This window comes from Oncorhynchus clarkii, chromosome 17 (genome assembly GCF_045791955.1).
Source record: "Oncorhynchus clarkii lewisi isolate Uvic-CL-2024 chromosome 17, UVic_Ocla_1.0, whole genome shotgun sequence".
In the NCBI taxonomy this organism is placed as follows: Eukaryota; Metazoa; Chordata; class Actinopteri; order Salmoniformes; family Salmonidae; genus Oncorhynchus; species Oncorhynchus clarkii.
Window position 1 is genome coordinate 81732112 of NC_092163.1, and position 23128 is coordinate 81755239.

General features: G+C 45.2%; 1 protein-coding gene across 2 annotated transcripts in view; it reads right to left on the minus strand.

The window, feature by feature from the left end:
- Positions 1 to 12892: 12892 nt before the first annotated feature.
- The window catches only part of LOC139371463 (LIM and cysteine-rich domains protein 1-like), a 34793-nt gene continuing 24557 nt past the window's right edge, over positions 12893 to 23128 (minus strand). Inside the window, exons 7-9 of one of the 2 annotated variants that reach the window (XM_071111897.1) lie at positions 20177 to 20392; positions 17071 to 17176; positions 12893 to 13314 (exon numbers count right to left, since the gene is read on the minus strand). In XM_071111897.1, coding sequence (XP_070967998.1) covers positions 13301 to 13314; positions 17071 to 17176; positions 20177 to 20392 — 336 coding nt within the window. In that variant the 3' untranslated portion in view covers positions 12893 to 13300. Of the gene's footprint in view, positions 13315 to 15075; positions 17177 to 20176; positions 20393 to 23128 lie in introns of those variants that run through there. The other variant, XM_071111896.1, reaches the window with a different exon arrangement.

A 23128-nucleotide genomic window follows, 5' to 3' on the forward strand; every position in this document is an offset into this window, starting at 1 on the left:
CAATACCCCATAATGACTAAGTAGAATACCCCATAATGACTAAGCAGAATACCCCATAATGACTAAGCAGAATACCCCATAATGACTAAGCAGAATACCCCATAATGACTAAGCAGAATACCCCATAATGACTAAGCAGAATACCCCATAATGACTAAGCAGAATACCCCATAATGACTAAGCAGAATACCCCATAATGACATCACAATACCCCATAATGACTAAGCAGAATACCCCATAATGACTAAGCAAAATACCCCATAATGACATCACAATACCCCATAATGACTAAGCAGAATACCCCATAATGACTAAGCAGAATACCCCATAATGACTAAGCAGAATACCCCATAATGACTAAGCAGAATACCCCATAATGACTAAGCAGAATACCCCATAATGACTAAGCAGAATACCCCATAATGACATCACAATACCCCATAATGACATCACAATACCCCATAATGACTAAGCAGAATACCCCATAATGACTAAGCAGAATACCCCATAATGACTAAGCAGAATACCCCATAATGACATCACAATACCCCATAATGACTAAGCAGAATACCCCATAATGACTAAGCAGAATACCCCATAATGACTAAGCAGAATACCCCATAATGACTAAGCAGAATACCCCATAATGACTAAGCAGACTACCCCATAATGACATCACAATACCCCATAATGACTAAGCAGAATACCCCATAATGACTAAGCAGAATACCCCATAATGACTAAGCAGAATACCCCATAATGACTAAGCAGAATACCCCATAATGACTAAGCAGAATACCCCATAATGACTAAGCAGAATACCCCATAATGACTAAGCAGAATACCCCATAATGACTAAGCAGAATACCCCATAATGACTAAGCAGAATACCCCATAATGACTAAGCAGAATACCCCATAATGACTAAGCAGACTACCCCATAATGACTAAGCAGACTACCCCATAATGACATCACAATACCCCATAATGACTAAGCAGAATACCCCATAATGACTAAGCAGAATACCCCATAATGACTAAGCAGAATACCCCATAATGACTAAGCAGAATACCCCATAATGACTAAGCAGACTACCCCATAATGACATCACAATACCCCATAATGACTAAGCAGAATACCCCATAATGACTAAGCAGAATACCCCATAATGACTAAGCAGAATACCCCATAATGACTAAGCAGAATACCCCATAATGACTAAGCAGAATACCCCATAATGACTAAGCAGAATACCCCATAATGACTAAGCAGAATACCCCATAATGACTAAGCAGAATACCCCATAATGACTAAGCAGAATACCCCATAATGACTAAGCAGAATACCCCATAATGACTAAGCAGACTACCCCATAATGACTAAGCAGACTACCCCATAATGACATCACAATACCCCATAATGACTAAGCAGAATACCCCATAATGACTAAGCAGAATACCCCATAATGACATCACAATACCCCATAATGACTAAGCAGAATACCCCATAATGACTAAGCAGAATACCCCATAATGACTAAGCAGAATACCCCATAATGACTAAGCAGAATACCCCATAATGACTAAGCAGAATACCCCATAATGACTAAGCAGAATACCCCATAATGACTATGCAGACTACCCCATAATGACATCACAATACCCCATAATGACTAAGCAGACTACCCCATAATGACATCACAATACCCCATAATGACTAAGCAGAATACCCCATAATGACTAAGCAGAATACCCCATAATGACTAAGCAGAATACCCCATAATGACTAAGCAGAATACCCCATAATGACTAAGCAGACTACCCCATAATGACATCACAATACCCCATAATGACTAAGCAGAATACCCCATAATGACTAAGCAGAATACCCCATAATGACTAAGCAGAATACCCCATAATGACTAAGCAGAATACCCCATAATGACTAAGCAGAATACCCCATAATGACTAAGCAGAATACCCCATAATGACTAAGCAGAATACCCCATAATGACTAAGCAAAAAGAGTTTTGTAAAATTATTTCAAAATGTATTTAAAAAAAATACAATAATAGGAAATGTCACATTTACATAAGTATTCAGACCCTTTACTCAGTACTGTGTTAAAGCACCTTTGGCAGCGATTACAGCCTTGAGTCTTCTTGGGTATGACGCTACAAGCTTGGCACACCTGTATTTGGGGAGTATTTCTCCCATTCTTCTCTGTAGATCCTCTCAAGCTCGGTCAGGTTGGATGGGGAGCGTCGCTGCACAGCTATTTTCAGGTCTGTCAAGAGATGTTCGATCAGGTTCCAGTCAGGGCTCTGGCTGGGCAACTCAAGGACATTCAGAGACTTGTCCTGAAGCCACTCTTGCATTGTCTTGCCTGTGTGTTAAGGGTCGTTGTCCTGTTGGAAGGTGAACCTTCACTCCAGGTTTTGAGCAGGTTTTCATCAAGGATCTCTCTGTACTTTGCTATGTTCACCGTTCCGTTGATCCTGACTAGTCACACAGTCCCTACTGCTGAAAAACATCCCCACAGCATAATTCTGCCACCATCATGCTTCACCGTAGGGATGGTGCCAGGTTTCCTCCAGACGTGACGCTTGGCAGTCAGGCCAAAGAGTTTCATCAGACCAGAGAATGTTGTTTGTCATGGTCTGAGAGTTCATTCAGGCCAAAGAGTTTCATCAGACCAGAGAATGCTGTTTGTCATGGGCTGAGAGTTCATTCAGGCCAAAGAGTTTCATCAGACCAGAGAATCTTGTATCTCATGGTCTGAGAGTCTTTAGGTGCCTTTCGGCTTCCGTCTGGCTACTCTACAATAAAGGCCTAATTGGTGGGGTGCTGCAGAGATGGTTGTCCTTCTGGAAGGTTCTCCCGTCTCCACTGAGGAACTCTGAAGCTCTGTCAGAGTGACCATCGGGGCATAAACTGGGTACGTGCCACACCCTAGTTCAACACCAACAATTTAAAATAGATCCACCAAAATCATGCCAATCCCCATTAAAAGACAAAACGCAGGTTAGTCTTTAGCACCATGTGGATGTCTGGGAGTGGAGGGAAGGCCGTTTGTTTGGCTGGCTGGCTGGCTGGCGAGGGCATCAATGAAGCTACAGGGAACAGCACAACTTTTTCTCTCAAAACAGAGCCAAAGTAAAGGTGGCTGTAGTAGATTGCTTTGGCTCTGTAACTGCTGTTTGACTTGACATGAAACTAAACCGAAAGGTTTTAATCCCGGATGCTGAGCTGGTGTTCAGCAGGCAGCTAATTATTGCATGAGGTGTTTGTAGAATGGTATGTCCCCCGTGGACTGGTGAATGACGCATCAGTAACAAGGTTATAAAGGCTGCGTTGACTGAGGTTCGTTAAACCACTAAAGCAGCTTAAAGAGCCCTGGCAATCGTCCTTACGCAACGCCAGCGTAGAATAATATTATAAAGCATGGCATTGGGCATCTCATCTGAGCTGGAAATAGATAATCAACCTGAATAAAGAACATTCCATCTCCATTATGTTATGCAGTTCGGCCCCCCAAAATAGCAGCCTGCATAGCTCCATTTCAATCCTATGAAATATCACAATCATTTATTTTGTCTCTTTCTTTTTTTTATCCAGGAAGGAAATGGGTAGGTCTGGTTAATTGTGGATGACGTAAGGACCTGACAATGTAGAATGAGTTCTAGAAGGTGGAATATCAGGGATTCTTACTGGGGCTATGTCAACACACATGGGTTATTGTTAGCCCTGCAGTCTGTCATCAAATAAAGAAGCATGGGTTTAGGGTCTAAGTTATCTTATCGCTTGCCAACTAACTAACTGTCTGTCTGTCTGTCTGACACTGACTGTCTGATACTGTCTGTCTGTCTGACTCTGTCTGACTCTCTCTCTGTCTGACACTGTCTGTCTGACACTGTCTGTCTGACACTGTCTGTCTCTCTGACACTGTGTCTGTCACTGTCTGTCACTGTCTGTCTGTCTGACTCTGTCTGTCTGTCTGACTCTGTCTGTCTGACTCTGTCTGTCTGTCTGACACTGTCTGTCTGTCTGTCTGACTCTGTCTGACACTGTGTCTGACTCTGTCTGACACTGTCTGTCTGACTCTGTCTGACACTGTCTGTCTGTCTGACTCTGTCTGTCTCTCTGACACTGTCTGTCTGTCTGACTCTGTGTCTGACACTGTCTGTCTGTCACTGTCTGTCTGTCTGACTCTGACTCTGTCTGACTCTGTCTGTCTGTCTGTCTGTCTGACTCTGTCTGTCTGTCTACCCATCCTCCCGTCCGTCAGTCTGTCCGTCCGTCTACCCATCCATCTGTCTGTCTGTTTACCCATCTGTCTGTCTGTCTGTCTGTCTGTCTGTCTGTCTGGATGGATGGGTAGACGGATGGATGGGTAGACAGACAGGCAGACGGAGTCAGCAGGAGGGGATACGAGAGGCTAGGACCATTTACCTGTCTGTCTGTCTTTGAGGTTAGGTTCTGAGGTATCCTATCACTTGCCAAGGAACTGGAATCCAAGAACTGTAAAATCAAGAAGAAAGTATCCTGCGTGTTGATGCTTAGCTGGGCAGTGGTGCATAGTAAAAATGGTCCATGTTCCAAGCCAGCAAACACACTCACATATGCACACACACAAAATATACTGACAGGTACCAGTTGATCTCATGCAGCAATCAAGTAGCACCTTGTTTTTTTTTTATGTATTGGGCACCGTAGCCACAGAGTGATGTGGATATTTAGACTACGGGGGCCCATGCGGGACATTATTGTGGCTGAGGATCAAAACAGATGTCCTTTCGCGGACCAATGCCAGGAGTTTAGGAGGTTTGGGGAGAATTAAATCAATACTCCTTTCCGAAGCCCCAGATATGACTTGAGCGAATGTCAAAACCAACATCACAGGGTGTGTCCCAAATGGCAACCAATTCCATATTTAGTGCCCTGATGACTTTAGGGCCCATCTGGTCAAATGTAGTGCTCTACATAAGGACGGAGTGCCATTTGGGACACAGGGTACAGACTCTCAGGTCTGTGCAAATAAAAAGCTAAGCCACAGAGTCTGAAATTCCACTTGGTTTAGGTTTTATGTCCCTCATATGACTTGGATAAATGGATGTATGGATACATGCCAATGAGATCTCACGTTCTCACTTCAGTATTCAACGTTTGTCCAGGGGGGGGGGTAAACGTCTATGAGTGAAAGTAGGTAAGGGATATGTGATCTCGCTGTACTGTATATGCACAACTGCACATTGTCCAAATGTGTTATTTGGGGTTCTGGGACTGATGTGAGAGATTTTTTAACAACAGTAAATGTTTGATGTTTTTTACAGCAGATGGCAATTCATTAAAATTATCAAGCACAGAGGAGTTTAAAGTGAAACTAATTTCACTCAACAAAATGCAGCTGTTTTTCGTTTGTTTTTCATTAGTTTCAAGGAAATACACTAGGTACAGTGGGGCAAAAAAAGTATTTAGTCAGCCATCAATTGTGCAAGTTCTCCCACTTAAAAAGATGAGAGGCCTGTAATTTTCATCATAGGTACACTTCAACTATGACAGACAAAATGAGAAAAAAAAATCCAGAAAATCACATTGTAGGATTTTTTATGAATTTATTTGCAAATTATGGTGGAAAATAAGTATTTGGTCAATAACAAGAACATTCCATGCCCTTGCTGATGGAAGGAGGCTTTCACTCAAAATCTTACGATACATGGCCCCATTCTTTCCTTTACATGGATCAGTCGGACGACTCTCTCAGTTCATCATGATCACACAAAATCTCTCCCTTCTAAATGGCTCCTTATTACTCCAGCATAGGAAATGCATTCCAAATGGCCCCCTAATCGCTTGTACATGTAGTGCACTACATTCGACCAAGGGCCCGTTATGTTCCGGACAAAAGTAGTGTCCTGTATAGGGAATGGAAAGCTTTTTCCTACCATGTGTCCTTGTGATCTAAATATCTCTCCTACTGTGCGTGAGGACGCCATGTAGTTTATTTATTTATCTTTAATTCACCTTTATTTAACCAGGTATTTATATATATAACCCTAACCCTTTATTTAACCAGGTATTTATATATATAACCCTAACCCTTTATTTAACCAGGTATTTATATATATAACCCTAACCCTTTATTTAACCAGGTATTTATATATATAACCCTAACCCTTTATTTAACCAGGTTGGCCAGTTGAGAACCAGTTCTCATTTACAACTGCGACCTGGCCAAGATAAAGCAAAGCAGTGCAACACAAACAGAGTTACACTTAAACAAACGTACAGTCAATAACACAATAGAAAAATCTATATACAGTGTGTGCAGGTAGAGGATTGCATTCAAACACACATATACACACACAGACACACACTCTCGTGAACTGAAGGAAATATATATATATTTTTTACAAAGGTTGCCACGGTGCCTCCATCCCATAATACACAGGGAACCTAGAAGGGAAGGTGACGGACAGAGCATGCTCAGTACAATGGAAAAGAAATGGAGCTCATTTGTCCTTCTTTGTGGAACCTCTTTAGAACTTAAACAAGATGGTGGAAGCTGTCTTTTTCACCTGGTCAGTTATTTCAGATCAGTGCAATGAGAATTAATTATTTTCCAGTAAAAAATGAAGACAAAATAATGAGCTGAAGTGAAGATGTCAGCTTAATGATGTGGTCGTTATCTGTTTATTAAGATGCTTATGGTATGCATTTTTAGACTTGTGGATATATTGGTGTTTAATTAAATACAACAGTTGTTTTGGACCACCAGGCTGCTGATGTCAGCCTGTAGTTTCTGTGTTGATACTTTTTCATAATGACAAGTTTGATGTCAGATGACATGATCTAATATTGAGAAAGTCTCAAGGTTTTACTCTCCTGAGGTAGAGTATCTCATGATAAGCAATAGACCTATTTACCAAGATAGTTCATCTATATTTTTCATAGCTGTCTATTTACCACCACAAACCGATGCTGGCACTAAGACCGCACTCAACCAGCTCATCCAGAGGCGGTGCTCCTAGTGGCCGTGGTTTTGACCCTTGCATGCCCCTGACCCTGAGCCTGCCTGTCTGCTGACCTGTACCTTTGCCCCACCTCTGGCTTGTTGACCTCTGCCTACCCTGACCCTGAGCCTGCCTGTCTGCTGACCTGTACCTTTGCCCCACCTCTGGCTTGTTGACCTCTGCCTACCCTGACCCTGAGCCTGCCTGCTGTCCGGTACCGTTGCACACACTCTGGTTTACTGACCCCTGCCTGACCCCTGCCTGACCCCTGCCTGCCTTTGTCTATTTCCTGCCCCTGTTGGAAAAATAAACTATTACCAATTACCTTGATTACCTTGATTCCTGATAGTCCCCACAGTGACCGTACGTACATACCCCAACCAGAAGCCATGGATTACAGGCAACATCCACACTGAGCTAAAGTGTAGAGCTGCCACTTTCAAGGAGTGGGACTCTAAACCGGATGCTTATAAGAAACCCCGCTATGCCCTCAGACGAACCATCCAACAGGCAAAACGTTAATACAGGACTAAGATTGAATCATACTACACTGGCTCCGACCCTCGTCGGATGTGGCAGGGCTTGCAAACTATTAGACTACAAAGGGAAGCACAGCCGTGAGCTGCCCAGTGACACAAGCCAACCACCACGAGCTAAATTACTTCTATGCTTTCTTCAAGGCAAGCAACACTGAAGCATGCATGAGAGCATCAGCTGTTCCAGATGACTCACGCTCTCTGTATCCGATGTGAGTAAGACCTTTAAACAGGTCAACATTCACAAGGCCGCAGGGCCAGACGGTTTACCAGGAAGTGTACTCTGAGCATGCGCTGACCAACTGGCAAGTGTCTTCACTGACATTTTTAACCTTTCCCTGACTGAGTCTATAATACTAACATGTTTCAAGCAGACCACCATAGTCCCTGTGCCCAAGAACACTAATGTAACCTGCCTAAATGACTTCCGACCCATAGATCTCATGTCTGTAGCCATGAAGTGCTTTGAAAGGCTGGTCATGGCTCACATCAACACCATTATCCCAGAAACCCTAGACCACTTTGCATACCGCCCCAACAGATCCAAAGATGATGCAATCTCTATTGCACTCCACACTGCCCTTTCCCAACTGGACAAAAGGAACATTCATTGACTACAGCTCAGCATTCAACACCATAGTGCCCTCAAAGGACCCTGGGACTAAACACCTCCCTCTGCAACTGGATCCTGGGCATCCTGACGGGCCGCCCCCAGGTGGTAAGGCTAGGTAACAACACATATGCCATGCTAATCCTCAACACAGGGCCACTCAGGGGTGAGTTCTCATTCCCCTCCTGTACTCCCTGTTTACTAATGACTGCACGGCCAGGCACGACTCCAACACCATCATTAAGTTTGCCGACAACACAACAGTGGTAGGCCTGATCACCGACAACGGTGATCCCCCCAGGAGACTGAAGAGCCCCCCCCCCCCAGGAGACTGAAGAGCCCCCCCCCCAGGAGACTGAAGAGCCCCCCCCCAGGAGACTGAAGAGCCCCCCCCCCCCAGGAGACTGAAGAGCCCCCCCCCCCCAGGAGACTGAAGAGCCCCCCCCCCCAGGAGACTGAAGAGCCCCCCCAAGAGACTGAAGAGCCCCCCCAAGAGACTGAAGAGCCCCCCCAAGAGACTGAAGAGCCCCCCCCCAGGAGACTGAAGAGCCCCCCCCCCAGGAGACTGAAGAGCCCCCCCAAGAGACTGAAGAGATGAGCTACTGTGTACTGGACTCCACCATGGATTTATTCCCTATCCTTTGCACAATGTAGATTGTCTGGTTCTAAACCAGCTCAGATGGCATTTTACTGTATATGACCTTTTATATAGCTCTAAGGATTGATGTTTAATTCTGTGTGTGTGTGAACAATGAACGTTTGTGGAACAATGAATAAAAACTCTGACCAATAAGACTGTATTCTGACACATTGACGTTTATAACACCAAGAAAATCAAATCAAACATAAAGACGGGATCAAAATACTTTTATTATATTATCTATAATAAAAATACAAACCAAGAGAAACTATACTTACTATATGTAGAGAGGTAAGAAGAAAGTACATGAAAAAAAATTAACAAAATGTACTTCTACAAGGCAAATATTGAGCACGATCACATGCAAACAATAATGACATTATTATTTGGGAGAATCAGGTTAATATAAATCGTTTTAAAAACTTTTACATGCTTTGCAAGAAGAAAGATATCTGCAATCAGTCTACTGATTGTCAATTTTCTGCATTTATCAAAAGTCCAATCAGAATAAAACGTTACACCACAGTGACAATGTGACTATTTGATTCCGAGTTCGGGACATATAAAAAGTTTGTATGCGATAACTTTTTATAAAAACATGTACATTCAGTTTTTCACCAACTCACTTTACTCACAGACTTTACTGGCACATACAGAGGGAGGCTTGCGTTGCTGATGCTGGCACACGTGCCGCTCCAATACACCCCTGGGACTCCGATTTAAACAGTTTACTTGTATTAACAATTTGAAAGATTGTTCAGAAAACCAGGTGTTTTTTTAAATCGGTGTCTTGCTTACTTCGATTTTGACGCTGATTAATTAAGACAAGCAGAATAAAGGCGTTTACATGACTAACGCCATACTCTGCCTTCTACCATAATCAATTTAATATCAGATTATTAGTGTGCATGTAAACGTACTCATTGTCAAATTGCAAAAAAAGAGCTCACAGTCATCTACTGTTTTAAAACAAACACCACAACATATTAACTTTCTTATCTAACAAGATAACTAACCATAGAACTAAAGTTTCAACAAAAACTGCTTTAGATCACTTTAATTATACTACTATTACATGTCAGAAGCATTTCTGAAAGCAGAAGCCCATCCAAGACACATTTGTTCGTTTTAGTCCATATCCACACGAACACTCCTGGAGAAAAAAATTCTGAACATATTATGATCCTAAAACCTAATAGAGTAGTCAAATAACAAAGTAATAAAAACTGGAGAATTTATTAAAAATGTGTATTTAAAAAAAATATTCTGCTTTGGGGAATTCCAGGTGTCTACCACTTAATTCCAGTTTTATGAACAAAAATCTGGTTCCCAAACGGCACTCTATTCCCTATATAGTGCACTACGTTAGACCAGGGCTGGCACCCTATTCCCTATATAGTGCACTACGTTAGACCAGGGCTGGCACCCTATTCCCTATATAGTGCAGTACGTTAGACCAGGGCTGGCACCCTATTCCCTATATAGTGCACTACGTTAGACCAGGGCTGGCACCCTATTCCCTATATAGTGCAGTACGTTAGACCAGGGCTGGCACCCTATTCCCTATATAGTGCACTACGTTAGACCAGGGCTGGCACCCTATTCCCTATATAGTGCAGTACGTTAGACCAGGGCTGGCACCCTATTCCCTATATAGTGCACTACGTTAGACCAGGGCTGGCACCCTATTCCCTATATAGTGCACTACTTTAGACCAGGGCTGGCACCCTATTCCCTATATAGTGCACTACTTTAGACCAGGGCTGGCACCCTATTCCCTATATAGAGCACTACTTTAGAGCAGGGCTGGCACCCTATTCCCTATATAGTGCACTACTTTAGAGCAGGGCTGGCACCCTATTCCCTATATAGTGCACTACTTTAGACCAGGGCTGGCAACCTATTCCCTACGTAGCGCACTACTTTACACCAGGGCTGGCACCCTATTCCCTACATAGTGCACTACTTTAGACCAGGGCTGGCACCCTATGCCCTACATAGTGCACTACTTTAGACCAGGGCTGGCACCCTATGCCCTACATAGTGCACTACTTTAGACCAGGGCTGGCACCCTATTCCCTACATAGCGCACTACTTTACACCAGGGCTGGCACCCTATTCCCTATATAGTGCACTACTTTAGACCAGGGCTGGCACCCTATTCCCTATATAGTGCACTACTTTAGACCAGGGCTGGCACCCTATTCCCTACATAGTGCACTACTTTAGACCAGGGCTGGCACCCTATTCCCTACATAGTGCACTACTTTAGACCAGGGCTGGCACCCTATTCCCTACATAGTGCACTACTTTACACCAGTGCTGGCACCCTATTCCCAATATAGTGCACTACTTTAGACCAGGGCTGGCACCCTATTCCCTATATAGTGCACTACTTTACACCAGGGCTGGCACCCTATTCCCTATATAGAGCACTACTTTAGACCAGGGCTGGCACCCTATTCCCTATATAGAGCACTACTTTAGACCAGGGCTGGCACCCTATTCCCTATATAGAGCACTACTTTAGACCAGGGCTGGCACCCTATTCCCTATATAGAGCACTACTTTACACCAGGGCTGGCACCCTATTCCCTATATAGTGCACTACTTTACACCAGGGCTGGCACCCTATTCCCTATATAGTGCACTACTTTACACCAGGGCTGGCACCCTATTCCCTATATAGTGCACTACTTTAGACCAGAGCCCTATTCCCTATATAGCGCACTACTTTAGAGCAGGGCTGGCACCCTATTCCATATATAGTGCACTACTTTAGAACCGTCTAAAGGGAACAGGGTGCCATTTGGGACACAGTCCAGGTCTACTAACTACTCTACATCATCCCAGGTCTACATCATCCCAGGTCTACTAACTACTCTACATCATCCCAGGTCTACATCATCCCAGGTCTACTAACTACTCTACATCATCCCAGGTCTACTAACTACTCTACATCCTCCCAGGTCTACTAACTACTCTACATCATCCCAGGTCTACTAACTACGCTACATCATCCCAGGTCTACGTCATCCCAGGTCTAACTAACTGCATCATCCCACGTCTACGTCATCCCAGGTCTAACTAACTACATCATCCCAGGTCTACTAACTACTCTACATCATCCCAGGTCTACTAACTACTCTACATCATCCCAGGTCTACTAACTACTCTACATCATCCCAGGTCTACGTCATCCCAGGTCTAACTAACTGCATCACCCCAGGTCTACGTCATCCCAGGTCTAACTAACTACATCATCCCATGTCTACGTCATCCCAGGTCTAACTAACTACATCATCCCACGTCTACGTCATCCCAGGTCTAACTAACTACATCATCCCAGATCTATTAACTACTCTACATCATCCCAGGTCTACTAACTACTCTACATCATCCCAGGTCTACTAACTACTCTACATCATCCCAGGTCTACGTCATCCCAGGTCTAACTCACTACTCTACATCATCCCAGTTCTAACTAACTACATCATCCCAGATCTATTAACTACTCTACATCATCCCAGGTCTACTACCTACTCTACATCATCCCAGGTCTACTAACTACTCTACATCATCCCAGGTCTACGTCATCCCAGGTCTAACGCATTACATCATCCCAGGTCTACGTCATCCCAGGTTTAACCAACTGCTCTACATCATCCCAGGTCTACTCACTACATCATCCCAGGTCTACATCATCCCAGGTCTACGTAATCCCTGTTCTACTAACTACATCATCCCAGGTCTATGTCATCCCAGGTCTACTAACTACTCTACATCATCCCAGGTCTATGTCATCCCAAGTCTACTAACTACTCTATATTCTCTACCCACAACCTCTGTGTGTGTGTGTGTGTGTGTGTGTGTGTGTGTGTAACGTAGGCACATGAGAGGGCAAGCGAGACAAAGCCTGTTAGAACATTTTAGACCATCTCTGGCAAGACTTACTAACTTCTGAACCAGAGAGGAAGTGTCTTTGATCTTTAAAAATAGACCCACATCAGGCTAATGACCTTCTTTCATCTCTGGACTGTAATGATCATTAGGACCATTATAAAAGGAAGTAAAACTACAAGAGAGTGGAGGGTGCTCTACAAAAAAAATAACATTTTATTTCTCTAACATGGTCATCTTCTTAAAATGGTTTCATCATGTCATAAAGATACACAATGGACAACCTCATGACTGAGAGGCAGACATACATTTTTATCTACAACTGTGACAGACAAACCCAATGTGAATAGGAGACAGACGGCAGGCCTGAGTGTTCCTAATGTTTCGAATACTCAGTGTATAGTGCTCTACTTTTATCCAATGCTCTGGGTAGTGAATCTGGTCCAATAAGGACTTCAGGACAGGACTCCAGGACAGGACTCCAGGACTTCATAACAGGACTCCAGGACTTCAGAACAGGACTCCAGGACTTCAGAACAGGACTCCAGGACTTCAGAACAGGACTACAGGACAGGCCGTCATTGTAAATAAGAATTTGTTCTTAACTGGACTTGCCTAGTTATATTTTGTTTAATTACATTGTTTTCTTTAGGAATGTAGTGAAGTAAAATTATGTCATTTTTACTCCATACATTTTCCCCTGACACCCAAACGTACTCGTTACATTTTGAATGCTGAGCTGGACAGGAAAATGTTCTATTTCGCACAATCATCAAGAGAACATCCCCGGTCATCCCTACTGCCTCTGATCTGGAGGACTCACTAAACAGAGAACATCCCTGGTCATCCCTACTGCCTCTGATCTGGAGGACTAACTAAACAGAGAACATGCCTGGTCATCCCTACTGCCTCTGATCTGGTGGACTCAGTAAACAGAGAACATCCCTGGTCATCCCTACTGCCTCTGATCTGGTGGACTCAGTAAACAGAGAACATCCCTGGTCATCCCTACTGCCTCTGATCTGGTGGACTCAGTAAACAGAGAACATCCCTGGTCATCCCTACTGCCTCTGATCTGGAGGACTCACTAAACAGAGAACATGCCTGGTCATCCCTACTGCCTCTGATCTGGAGGACTCACTAAACAGAGAACATCCCTGGTCGTCCCTACAGCCTCTGATCTGGAGGACTCACTAAACAGAGAACATCCCTGGTCATCCCTACTGCCTCTGATCTGGAGGACTAACTAAACAGAGAACATACCTGGTCATCCCTACTGCCTCTGATCTGGTGGACTCAGTAAACAGAGAACATCCCTGGTCCTCCCTACTGCCTCTGATCTGGAGGACTCACTAAACAGAGAACATGCCTGGTCATCCCTACTGCCTCTGATCTGGAGGACTAACTAAACAGAGAACATGCCTGGTCATCCCTACTGCCTCTGATCTGGAGGACTCACTAAACAGAGAACATCCCTGGTCATCCCTACTGCCTCTGATCTGGAGGACTCACTAAACAGAGAACATCCCTGGTCATCCCTACTGCCTCTGATCTGGAGGACTCACTAAACGGAGAACATCCCTGGTCCTCCCTACTGCCTCTGATCTGGAGGACTCACTAAACAGAGAACATCCCTGGTCATCCCTACTGCCTCTGATCTGGAGGACTCACTAAACTGAGAACATCCCTGGTCCTCCCTACTGCCTCTGATCTGGAGGACTCACTAAACAGAGAACATCCCTGGTCATCCCTACTGCCTCTGATCTGGAGGACTAACTAAACAGAGAACATGCCTGGTCATCCCTACTGCCTCTGATCTGGAGGACTCACTAAACAGAGAACATCCCTGGTCATCCCTACTGCCTCTGATCTGGAGGACTCACTAAACAGAGAACATCCCTGGTCATCCCTACTGCCTCTGATCTGGAGGACTCACTAAACGGAGAACATCCCTGGTCCTCCCTACTGCCTCTGATCTGGAGGACTCACTAAACAGAGAACATCCCTGGTCATCCCTACTGCCTCTGATCTGGAGGACTCACTAAACTGAGAACATCCCTGGTCCTCCCTACTGCCTCTGATCTGGAGGACTCACTAAACAGAGAACATCCCTGGTCCTCCCTACTGCCTCTGATCTGGAGGACTCACTAAACAGAGAACATCCCTGGTCATCCCTACTGCCTCTGATGTGGAGGAGAACATCACTAAACACAAATGCTTCCTTTGTAAATGATGTCTGAATGTTGGAGTTTGCCCCTGGCTCTCTGTAATTAAACAAGAAAACATCTGGTCTGCTTTATATAAGGAATTTGTAATGATTTATACTTTTGATACTTAAGTATATTTTATAAATTACATTTACTTGTGATATTTAAGTATATTTAAAACCCAAATACTTTTATTCAAGTAGTATTTTATTGAATGACTTTCACGTTTACTTGAGTAATTTTCTATTAAGGCATCTTCACTTCTACTCAAGTATGAACATTGGGTACATTTTCCACCCTGCTGCAATATGAGGGAGGTGGAGACTGTTGATGATAATCATTGAGTCAGTGCATAAAGTATTCGAGTGCAATAGACGGAGGCTCACTGAGAAGAGCACACATAACAAGGAAACACTACCAGAAGTATGTGGACACCTGCTCGTCAAACATCTCATTCCAAAATCATGAGCATTAATATGGAGTTTGTCCCCCCCATTTACTGCTATAACAGCCTCCACCCTTCTGGGAAGGCTTTCCACTAGATGTTGGAACATTGCTGCTATAACAGCCTCCACTCTTCTGGGAAGGCTTTCCACTAGATGTTGGAACATTGCTGCTATAACAGCCTCCACTCTTCTGGAAAGGCTTTCCACTAGATGTTGGAACAATGCTGTGGAGACTTGCTTCCATTCAGCCATAAGAGCATTAGTGAGGTCGGCCACTGATGTTGGACAATTAGACCTGGCTTGTTCCAATTCACCCCAAAGGAGATTGATGGGGTTGAGGTCAGGGCTCTGTGCAGGCCAGTCAAGTTCTTCCTCACGATCTCAACAAACCATTTCTGTATGGACCTTGCTTTGTGCACTGGGCATTGTCATGCTGAAACAGGAAAGGGCCTTCCCCAAACTGTTATCAAAGGAAGAACAGAATCTAGAATGTCATTGTATGCTGTAGCATTTAGATTTCCCTTCCCCGAAATTTAGGGGCCAAGCTTGAACCATGAAAAACAACCCCAGACTACACAGTTGGCACTATGCATTCGGGCAGGTAGCGTTCTCCTGGCTTCCGCCAAACCCAGATTCGTCCGTCTGACTGCCAGATGGTGAAGTGTGATTCATCACTCCAGAGAACACATTTCCATTGCTCCAGGGTCCAAAGGCAGTGAGCTTTACACCACTACAGCTGACCCTTGGCATTGCCCATGGTGATGCTTGTGTGCGGCTGCTCGGCCATGGAAACCCATTTCATGAAGCTCCCGACGAACAGTTATTGTGCTGACGTTGCTACAAGAGGCAGTTTGGAACTCGGTAGTGAGTGTAGCAACCAAGGACAGACGATTTTCAGAGGTCCTGTTCTGTGAGCTTGTGGCCTACCACTTCGCGGTTGAGCCGTTTTTGCTCCTAGACATTTCCACTTCACAATAACAGCACTTACAATTGACCTGCTTTAGCAGGGCAGAAACTTTACAAACTAACTTGTTGGAAAGGTGGCATCTTATGACATTGCCACATTGAAAGTCACTGAGCTCTTCAGTAAGGTGATTCTACTGCCAATGTTTGTCTATGGAGATTGCATAGCTGTGTGCTTATACACCTGTCAGCAATGGGTGTGGCTGAAATAGCCGAATCCACTCATTTGAATGGGGTGTCCACATACATTTGTATATATATAGTGTATTTCTGGATAATGTATAGTGGTGAACCTCCCGAGACAGCCCTTCCTAATGACTACCTGATACTGCCAATATAAGCTAGTTACTGCATTCTAACATGGCACCCATGACTAGTCATGTATGCGTTTCAGCCTCTAAGGAAGAGCCCTTAGTTCACAACCAATCACTGAGGACTTTATTAAAGGTTTAAAAGGAAATTAATGGAAATCCTGCAGGGGTACTGTAGGTCCCCGAGAGAAGGGTTAGCTCAGTGACATCATTATCATATACATATTATGTGATTTTATCTCTAGAAGATGGCCAGCCTTGGTGTAATGGCTTTGCTGGTGGGTGGGTAAAGGGGGAGTTTAAACCAGTCTTGGTGTTTGGTGTAAAGAGCATGGGCCTGTCAAACTGGTCTTGGTGTTTGGGGACAGGAACTGTCAGAAGCGGTCTTGGTTACGGCTGGGTGGTGGAGGGCCTAAACAGGCTTGGGGCTGGGTGTTTGGGGACAGGAACAGGGGCTGTCAAGACTCTGGCCACACCGCCAGCAGCAGTAATGGTCCTGGTGCCACGCCTGGCCATCTCCCCCCTTCTTGTAGTCCTCACAGAAGATCAGCTGCAAACCAGAGGAGAAAAGATACACACATCCTAAGGGTTCTTTATTGGATCAAATGTTTCTCTAGGGAACCAAAAAAACAGATCAAAATACTGCATCTGACTGCAGAGATGCCGTTTCTGGACTGCAGAGATGCCGTTTCTGGACTGCAGAGATGCAGTTTCTGGACTGCAGAGATGCAGTTTCTGGACTGCAGAGATGCCGTTTCTGGACTGCAGAGATGCCGTTTCTGGACTGCAGAGATGCCGTTTCTGGACTGCAGAGATGCCGTTTCTGGACTGCAGAGATGCCGTTTCTGGACTGCAGAGATGCCGTTTCTGGACTGCAGAGATGCCGTTTCTGGACTGCAGAGATGCAGTTTCTGGACTGCAGAGATGCCGTTTCTGGACTGCAGAGATGCCGTTTCTGGACTGCAGAGATGCCGTTTCTGGACTGCAGAGATGCCGTTTCTGGACTGCAGAGATGCCGTTTCTGGACTGCAGAGATGCCGTTTCTGGACTGCAGAGATGCCGTTTCTGGACTGCAGAGATGCAGTTTCTGGGCTGCAGAGATGCAGTTTCTGGGCTGCAGAGATGCAGTTTCTGGGCTGCAGAGATGCCGTTTCTGGGCTGCAGAGATGCCGTTTCTGGGCTGCAGAGATGCCGTTTCTGGACTGCAGAGATGCCGTTTCTGGGCTGCAGAGATGCCGTTTCTGGACTGCAGAGATGCCGTTTCTGGACTGCAGAGATGCCGTTTCTGGACTGCAGAGATGCCGTTTCTGGACTGCAGAGATGCCGTTTCTGGACTGCAGAGATGCCGTTTCTGGACTGCAGAGATGCCGTTTCTGGACTGCAGAGATGCCGTTTCTGGACTGCAGAGATGCCGTTTCTGGACTGCAGAGATGCCGTTTCTGGACTGCAGAGATGCCGTTTCTGGATTGCAGAGATGCAGTTTCTGGACTGCAGAGATGCAGTTTCTGGACTGCAGAGATGCCGTTTCTGGACTGCAGAGATGCCGTTTCTGGACTGCAGAGATGCCGTTTCTGGACTGCAGAGATGCAGTTTCTGGACTGCAGAGATGCAGTTTCTGGACTGCAGAGATGCAGTTTCTGGACTGCAGAGATGCAGTTTCTGGACTGCAGAGATGCAGTTTCTGGACTGCAGAGATGCAGTTTCTGGACTGCAGAGATGCAGTTTCTGGACTGCAGAGATGCAGTTTCTGCGGTCGTCTCCCATAGAATCAGAATGAATAGCACTGGGATCCCTCATTCAATTAATGTATTTTGTCTAGTGTGTAATGTACAGTCGTGCCCAAACGTTGAGAATGAAACAAATATACATTTTCAAAGTCTGCTGCCTCAGTTTGTATGATGGCAATTTGCATATACTCCAGAATGTTATGAAGAGTGATCAGATGAATTGCAATTAATTGCAAAGTCCCTCTTCGCCATGCAAATGAACTGAATCCCCCAAAAAACATTTCCACTGCATTTCAGCCCTGCCACAAAAGGACCAGCTGACATCATGTCAGTGGTTCTCTCGTTAACACAGATGTGAGTGTTGACGAGGACAAGGCTGGAGATCACTCTGTCAAGCTGATTGAGTTCAAATAACAGACTGGAAGCTTCAAAAGGAGGGTAGTGCTTGGAATCATTGTTCTTCCTCTGTCAACCATGGTTACCTGCAAGGAACATGTGCCATCATCATTGCTTTGCACAAAAAGGGCTTCACAGGCAAGGATATTGCTGCCAGTAAGATTGCACCGATCCTGCAGCTGAATCAACTTTAGGAGCCGGTCCTGGTGCTTGCTGGACTTTCTTGGGCGCCCTGAAGCCTTCTTCACAACAATTGAACCGCTCTCCTTGAAGTTCTTGATGATCAGATAAATGGTTTATTTAGGGGCACCACCAGTACAGAGCTTGCTCAGGAATGGCAGCAGGCAGGTGTGAGTGCATCTGCACACACAGTGAGGCAAATACTTTAGGAGGATGGCCTGGTGTCAAGAAGGGCAGCAAAGAAGCCACTTCTCTCCAGGAAAAACATCAGGGGCAGACTGATATTCTGCATAAGGTATAGGGATTGGACTGCTGAGGACTGGGGTAAAGTCATTTTCTCTGATGAATCCCCTTTCCGATTGTTTGGGGCATCCAGAAAAAAAGCTTGTCCGGAGAAGACAAGGTGAGTGCTACCATCAGTCTTGTGTCATGCCAACAGTAAAGCATCCTGAGGCCATTAATGTGTGGGGTTGCTTCTCAGCCAAGGGAGTGTGCTCACTCACAATTCTACCTAAGAACACAGCCATGAATAAAGAATGGCACTAACACATCCTCCGAGAGCAACTTCTCCCAACCATCCAGGAACAGTTTGGTGATGAACAATGCCTTTTCCAGCATGATGGAGCACCTTGCCATAAGGCAAAGTGATAACTAAGTGGCTCGGGGAACAAAACATCAATATTTTGGTTCCATGGCCAGGAAACTCCCCAGACCTTAGGTGGGTGAACAAACAAGAACCCACAAATTCAAGAATGGGCTGCCATCAGTCAGGATGTGGCCCAGAAGTTAATTGACAGCATGCCAGGGCGAATTGCAGAGGTCTTAAAAAAGAAGGGTCAACACTGCAAATATTGACTCTTTGTATCAACTTCATGTAATTGTCAATAAAAGCCTTTGACACTTAGAAAATGCTTGTTATTATACTTCATAGTTCCGTAGTAACTTCTGACAAAGATATCTAAAGACACTGAAGCAGCAAACTTTGTGAAAAAACATATTTGTGTCATCTTCAAAACTTTTGGCCACGACTGTACAGAGTCTATTTTGTATACAGCAGTTCTGTGTCTCAAAGACAATTTTCCCGTTGGGACAATAATGTTCATCCTATTTCCATGAGTCTCCCCTCACCTCGTCAGACCCTGAACAGCGTGTTCTGGTCCTCTGGCAGTACCATCTTCCACAGAGTACCCTGCTCCGCCCCCCTCCTGCCCCCCTTCCTCTCCGTCCCCCCCCCCCCCCCCCCTCACCTCATCACATCCCGAACAGCGTGGTCTGGTCCTCTGGCAGTAGTGTCTTCCACAGAGCAGCTCTCCCTCCCTCCAGTAGTACACAAGATCCACCAGAGCCTCTCCACACTCTGAACACACGAAGCAGGTCGGGTGCCACTGCTTGTCGTAGCCCGCCCACTCTGCATACACCACAGGACTGTCCAGGGGGGCGAGCTCCCCGCAACCACTGCAATGCTGTAGGAGGGGAGAGTCGAGGGAGAATTGGGGGGGGGGGGGGGGGGGGGAGTGGAAAGAGAGGGAACAGGGGGAGACAAAAACAACTCCATTGAGCAAACTGACACCACAGGAATGGGGGGTGGGGGGGGGGGATAACCCACTTGCCAGTATATTGTCAAATCCACACAACATGATGATCGTGCATCGTCCTCTCTCAAAGCCCACATCACCACAGCACTAAGGCCAAGCCCGAAACATGGTGCAATGTTATGATACAAGCAATCAAAGGCAGATGTTTAGTCAGCCTTTAAAATCATTTTCATACTGCTCTCCGTCTGTTTGCTGTCGTCCTCTCTCGTAATGATGGCCTGTGTACTACATAGAAGTTTTTTTATATAGCGTTCGATGGAGCCACAATGACAATCAGTTGAAAGCAATGTCAACGTACAGTCACTTTGTAGTGAGACTAACATCTGAAGCTAAAGGATTGTCCACACTTGAGCGCACACACACACAGAGAGAGATGGAGACAAAGACAGAGAGAGAACAGAACTCCTCCGCCCACATTTGTAAGACATTTGTAGCCAGCAGGGTTTATTCCGTTGATATTTTAGCATAAACACGTCCTTTCCTTAGCAGCTGAACACAGACTGCCTCACTGAGTCATAAATCCTTGGTTTTATCACCATCCACAAACGCACTGACTAGGGTGAAAAGACAAGGGCCCTACAGGCACTTACAAAGTTGTGTCCCAAAATGTGCCCCATGGGCCCTGGTCAAAGAGCCCAGTGGGCCCTGGTCAAAGAGCCCAGTGGGCCCTGGTCAAAGAGCCCAGTGGGCCCTGGTCAAAGAGACAAATGGGCCCTGGTCAAAGAGCCCAGGTCAAAGAGACAAGTGGGCCCTGGTCAAAGAGCCCAGGTCAAAGAGACAAGTGGGCCCTGGTCAAAGAGACAAATGGGCCCTGGTCAAAGAGCCCAGTGGGCCCTGGTCAAAGAGACAAATGGGCCCTGGTCAAAGAGCCCAGGTCAAAGAGACAAATGGGCCCTGGTCAAAGAGCCCTGGTCAAAGAGCCCAGGTCAAAGAGACAAATGGGCCCTGGTCAAAGAGCCCAGGTCAAAGAGACAAAATGGGCCCTGGTCAAAGAGCCCAGTGTGCCCTGGTCAAAGAGCCCAGTGTGCCCTGGTCAAAGAGACAAATGGGCCCTGGTCAAAGAGCCAAGTGGGCCCTGGTCAAAGAGACAAATGGGCCCTGGTCAAAGAGACAAATGGGCCCTGGTCAAAGAGCCAAGTGGGCCCTGGTCAAAGAGACAAATGGGCCCTGGTCAAAGAGACAAGTGGGCCCTGGTCAAAGAGCCCAGTGTGCCCTGGTCAAAGAGACAAATGGGCCCTGGTCAAAGAGACAAATGGGCCCTGGTCAAAGAGCCAAGTGGGCCCTGGTCAAAGAGACAAATGGGCCCTGGTCAAAGAGACAAATGGGCCCTGGTCAAAGAGCCAAGTGGGCCCTGGTCAAAGAGCCAAGTGGGCCCTGGTCAAAGAGCCAAGTGGGCCCTGGTCAAAGAGCCAAGTGGGCCCTGGTCAAAAGTACTGTATTATAAAGGGAACCATTTGGACCTCAGTGTGTGAAGACAACCCATTCACCGCTTCCTTCTTATGAGTTCAAGAATCCTACCTGGGTTTTTCCCATCGTCACTGTCGGGTGGATTGAAGAAAAAAAAAAACAGTAACTACGTGTAAAACTGTTCTGGTTTGGAGATCAGATGTTTTCATCTGACAACAACGCTAGAAGACAGCGTGTCTCATGACTGTTTCAGATGTGAACTACTTGCATACATTTGCTGTATGTGCTGTGCTTTTACCAAAATGATTGTCCACAATACAAAATTAACCGAAAAAAAAAAGAAAAAACATCTATATCTATCTTGTCATAATCCTAGACTATAGTATAACTGTCACTCTGAAAAGGCTTGATAGACATTGTTTTATAACGTCTATTTGGTATTGGCTATTTTATTAGGATCCCCATTAGCTGTTGCTTAAACAGAAGCTACTCTTCCTGGGGTCCAACACAGAACATGACATAACACAGAACATTAATGGACCAGAACAGCTCCAGGATAAAACTACATACGATGCATTCAGAAAGTATTCAGACACCTTGACTTTTTCCACTTTGTTACATTAAAGCCTTGATGACAATTTTTTTTTCCATATCCACACACACACACACACAAAAACAGGTTGACATTTTTTTGCAAATTACAAAGACAGAAATACCTTGTTTACGTAAGTATTCAGACCCTTTGCTATGACACTCTAAATTGAGCTCAGGTGCATCCTGTTTCCACAGTTCACCTGTGGTAAATTCAATTTATTGGACGTGATTTGGAAAGGCAAACACCTGTCTATATAAAAAATAAATTTAAAAAAAGTGACTAGTTTCAGGAAACTAGGCGTATGTCGCAAGTCACGACTTCACATGTTTATTTTGCTTTATCCAAATGCTTTTTTTTGGGCAGAAATGCCTTCTGGAACATTTGATCTTTCATGTGCCTTAACAAATGTGTATGTCATCTGTAAATATGAATAAACTTGTTAAATTATGAGCCTAGTTGGTTTAGCCACAGAAAAAAAAAAAAAAAGATAGGAACCTTCCCGCTAGCCATGATTGGCTGAGACCGGCAACAACCAGTGCCCCCGCACATCGACTCCTGTATATAGCCTCAATTGTTATTTTATGGCTGCAGTTTAATTATTT